The sequence below is a fragment of the Gadus morhua genome, chromosome 20 (assembly GCF_902167405.1).
Source record: "Gadus morhua chromosome 20, gadMor3.0, whole genome shotgun sequence".
NCBI classification, from domain to species: Eukaryota; Metazoa; Chordata; class Actinopteri; order Gadiformes; family Gadidae; genus Gadus; species Gadus morhua.
In genome coordinates, this window is record NC_044067.1 from 937,469 (window position 1) to 942,468 (window position 5,000).

Here is a 5,000-nt window from a genome sequence, read left to right on the forward strand (position 1 = left end):
ACCTTAAACAAGCTAAACAAGCTTAAACAAATCCCTAGCAACTTGTACAGAGTTATATAGATTAGAATAGATTAGATTAGATTAGGCTTTATTGATCCTTTTGTATGTAATGTTGTATGGCAATAAAGTATTGAATCTTGAAACTTGAATGTACCTTCAGATACCTTGTAGCAACCAATAAGGTAATAACGGCCAATAATGTAATAACTGAGTTATGTAATAATTTAAATCTAATACATCAAATAACGTAATAATAAAGTTGTTGGGCCAATAATGTAATTACTTATTACGTTATTTGCTGGTTATTATGTTTTTGGCCTCGTCTTAAAAAATTCCTTTGAAAATGTAATAACTGAGCCAATGAGATTGAGATTGTTTTACTAATCTGAGCGACTGTCTCCCTGATCTGAGAGGCTGTCTCACTGATCTGAAAGACTGTCTCACTGATCTCTGAGAGACTGTCTCACTGATCTGAAAGACTGTCTCACTGATCTCTGAGAGGCTGTCTCACTGATCTGAGCGACTGTCTCCCTGATCTGAGAGGCTGTCTCACTGATCTGAAAGACTGTCTCACTGATCTCTGAGAGACTGTCTCACTGATCTGAAAGACTGTCTCACTGATCTCTGGGAGGCTGTCTCACTGATCTGAGAGGCTGTCTCACTGATCTTAGAGGCTGTCTCACTGATCTGAAAGACTGTCTTACTGATCTGAGAGACTGTCTCACTGATCTGAGAGGTTGTCTCACTGATCTCTGAGAGACTGTCTCACTGATCTGAGAGGCTGTCTCACTGATCTCTGAGAGACTGTCTCACTGATCTGAAAGACTGTCTTACTGATCTGAGAGACTGTCTCACTGATCTGAGAGACTGTCTCACTGATCTGAAAGACTGTCTTACTGATCTGAGAGGCTGTCTCACTGATCTGAGAGGCTGTCTCACTGATCTGAGAGACTGTCTCACCGATCTGAGAGTCTTACTGATCTGAGAGACTGTTTCACTGATCTGAGAGGCTGTCTCACTGATCTGAGAGACTGTCTCACTGATCTGAGAGGCTGTCTCACTGATCTGAGAGACTGTCTCACTGATCTGAGAGACTGTCTCACTGATCTGAGAGTCTTACTGATCTGAGAGGCTGTCTCACTGATCTGAGAGGCTGTCTCACTGATCTGAGAGACTGTCTCACTGATCTGAGAGTCTTACTGATCTGAGAGACTGTCTCACTGATCTGAGAGGCTGTCTCACTGATCTGAGAGACTGTCTCACTGATCTGAGAGGCTGTCTCACTGATCTGAGGGACTGTCTCACTGATCTGAGAGACTGTCTCACTGATCTGAGAGTCTTACTGATCTGAGAGGCTGTCTCACTGATCTGAGAGGCTGTCTCACTGATCTGAGAGGCTGTCTCACTGATCTGAGAGTCTGTCTCACTGATCTGAGAGACTGTCTTACTGATCTGAGAGACTGTCTCACTGATCTGAGAGTCTCACTGATCTGAGAGACTGTCTCACTGATCTGAGAGGCTGTCTCACTGATCTGAGAGACTATCTCACTGATCTGAGAGACTGTCTCACTGATCTGAGAGTCTTACGGATCTGAGAGACTGCCTCACTGATCGGAGAGTCTTACTGATCTGAGAGACTGTCTCACTGATCTGAGAGTCTTACTGATCTGAGAGACTGTCTCACTGATCTGAGAGTCTCACTGATCTGAGAGGCTGTCTCACTGATCTCTGAGAGGCTGTCTCACTGATCTGAGAGACTGTCTCACTGATATGAGAGTCTTACTGATCTGAGAGACTGTCTCACTGATCTGAGAGTCTTACTGATCTGAGAGACTATCTCACTGATCTGAGAGTCTCACTGATCTGAGAGACTGTCTCACTGATCTGAGAGTCTCACTGATCTGAGAGGCTGTCTCACTGATCTCTGAGAGACTGTCTCACTGATCTGAGAGACTGTCTCACTGATCTGAGAGTCTTACGGAGCTGCTGTGACTCCCCGGCTGGTCTCCCCGAGGGTCCTGGTGGCCCCTGGTCTCCCTCCGGTCCTCGCGCCCCCTTGTGGCCGGTCTCTCCTGCGGGGCCCGTTGGTCCGCCTACAGTCGGACCCCGGGGCCAAAGAGAATCAGAGCATCTTTAGTCCCAACCGACCGAGAGCGCCGACGGGTCAACTCAGCCGACAGGAGACGGAGAGCTGAGGACTCTCATGCTCGTATGCTCTGTATTTATATTATAACATTAATGTGCAACATTTATATCTTTACGAAAGATGTGATACAATTTAAACAACTCTGTATTCAGTTACGCAATATACTGATCAATAAACTCACTTTTCCTATTCCTCTGACTGGAGTTGTGTTAATATAGGTGCTACCGTACCTGTTGTGTTATAATATAGGCGCTACCGTACCAGTTGTGTTATAATATAGGCGCTACCGTACCAGTTGTGTTATAATATAGGCGCTACCGTACCAGTTGTGTTATAATATAGGCGCTACCGTACCAGTTGTGTTATAATATAGGTGCTACCGTACCGGTTGTGTTATAACATAGTGGTTACCGTACCAGTTGTGTTATAATATAGGGGTTACCGTACCAGTTGTGTTATAAGATAGGGGTTACCGTCCCAGTTGTGTTATAACATAGGGGTTACCGTACCAGTTGTGCTATAAGATAGGGGTTAACGTACCGGTTGTGTTATAAGATAGGGGTTAACGTACCGGTGCCCCAGAATCCAGAGGAGATCACATCTCCAGGGTCCCCCCTGGTCCCCTGAAACACAAGCAGTGTGTGATAGGACTGATATGACCTCCTCCTCAGGTCACCTAGAGGTCAGTGAGGACCTCCTCCTCAGGTCACCTAGAGGTCAGTTAGGACCTCCTCCTCAGGTCACCTAGAGGTCAGTTAGGACCTCCTCCTCAGGTCACCTAGAGGTCAGTGAGGACCTCCTCCTCAGGTCACCTAGAGGTCAGTTAGGAACTCCTCCTCAGGTCACCTAGAGGTCAGTGAGGACCTCCTCCTCAGGTCACCTAGAGGTCAGTTAGGACCTCCTTCTCAGGTCACCTAGAGGTCAGTTAGGACCTCCTCCTCAGGTCACCTAGAGGTCAGTAAGAACCTCCTCCTCAGGTCACCTAGAGGTCAGTTAGGACCTCCTCCTCAGGTCACCTAGAGGTCAGTTAGGACCTCCTCCTCAGGTCACCTAGAGGTCAGTTAGGACCTCCTCCTCAGGTCACCTAAAGGTCAGTTAGCACCTCCTCCTCCTCAGGTCATCTAGAGGTCAGTTAGGACCTCCTCCTCAGGTCACCTAGAGGTCAGTTTGGACCTCCTCCTCAGGGTCATCTAGAGGTCAGCGTTGGTTTGAGCTCTGCTCACCTTGACTCCGTCCCGGCCGATTGGCCCCGCCTCCCCGGGGTACCCCTGAAGAGACACAGCAGCTCATCAGACAGACTACAGACATCAAAGTACAGACATCACAATACAGACATCAGACTACAGACATCAGACTACAGACCGCTACATCAGACTACAGACCGCTACATCAGACTACAGACATCAGACTACAGACCGCTACATCAGACTACAGACATCACAGTACAGACATCAGACTGCAGACATCAGACTACAGACTACAGACTACAGACATCAGACTACAGACATCAGACTGCAGACATCAGACTGCAGACATCAGACTACAGACATCAGACTACAGACATCAGACTACAGACATCACACTACAGACTACAGACATCAGACTACAGACATCAGACTGCAGACATCAGACTACAGACATCAGACTACAGACATCAGACTGCAGACATCAGACTACAGACATCAGACATCAGACTGCAGACATCAGACTACAGACATCAGACTACAGACATCAGACTACAGACATCAGACTACAGACTGCAGACATCAGACTACAGACATCAGACATCAGACTGCAGACATCAGACTGCAGAGATCAGACTGCAGCCATCAGACTACAGACATCACACTACAAACCGGTGCCTCAGAATGCATCATGGGATTCCTTGTTGCTGATGTATGTATACAGTATGTGTGCTGTAGTTCTGTCCAACCCTACATGATGAGAATTGACCGTAACCTAGGAAACACAGCAGCGCTCCCATAACAACCGATCACAAACGACTGATTACCCAACGACCCTAAACCACGAGATGACGTCGTACACACCTTGGGTCCTGGCAGTCCGTACAGACCGTGCTCACCCTAGAGAGAGGTCAGAGGTTAGAGTGCGTCAGGTCAGAGGTCAGGTGTTCTGATGTGTGTGTGTGTGTGTGTGTGTGGGGTGCTGCCCACCCTGCCACCGGGGCCGCCCGTCACGCCTGCCTCCCCCTTGTTGTCCGACTGGAGGAGAAACACATCACACTGAGACCACCAGGGGGGGTGTGTGTGTGTGTGTGTGTGTGTGTGTCTGGGTAGGTGTTTGTTTGTGGTGTGAATGTGAGTATGTGTGTGTGTGTGTGTGTTAGTGTGTGTGAGTTGTGCGTGCGTGCCTGTGTGTGTGTGTGTGAGTAGAGCTTATATCAAGAATAATCTTCTACTTACAACTTCTCCCACTTCTCCCTTCAGCCCTTTCTCTCCCCTCCTCCCCTGAAACACCAAGAAACACATGGTCCGTTAGAAACACATGGTCCGTTAGAAACACATGGTCCGCTAGAAACACATGGTCCGTTAGAAACACATGGTCCGTTAGAAACACATGGTCCGTTAGAAACACATGGTCCGTTAGAAACACATGGTCCGCTAGAAACACATGGTCCGCTAGAAACACATGGTCCGCTAGAAACACATGGTCCGTTAGAAACACATGGTCCGTTAGAAACACATGGTCCGTTAGAAACACATGGTCCGTTAGAAACACATGGTCCGTTAGAAACACATGGTCCGTTAGAAACACATGGTCCGTTAGAAACACATGGTCCGCTAGAAACACATGGTCCGCTAGAAACACATGGTCCGCTAGAAACACATGGTCC

The 5,000-nt window shown here is 47.8% G+C and overlaps 1 protein-coding gene across 2 annotated transcripts in view; it reads right to left on the reverse strand.

Annotated features, from left to right (window-relative positions):
* Positions 1-5,000, reverse strand: part of col4a2 (collagen, type IV, alpha 2) — a 29,155-nt gene that overhangs the window by 19,288 nt on the left and 4,867 nt on the right. For both annotated transcript variants that reach the window (XM_030342835.1, XM_030342834.1), the window contains exons 10-15: positions 4,570-4,614; positions 4,321-4,368; positions 4,195-4,230; positions 3,370-3,414; positions 2,718-2,769; positions 1,980-2,093 (exon numbers count right to left, since the gene is read on the reverse strand). In XM_030342835.1, the coding sequence (XP_030198695.1) occupies positions 1,980-2,093; positions 2,718-2,769; positions 3,370-3,414; positions 4,195-4,230; positions 4,321-4,368; positions 4,570-4,614 (340 nt within the window). The remainder of the gene's footprint in view (positions 1-1,979; positions 2,094-2,717; positions 2,770-3,369; positions 3,415-4,194; positions 4,231-4,320; positions 4,369-4,569; positions 4,615-5,000) is intronic.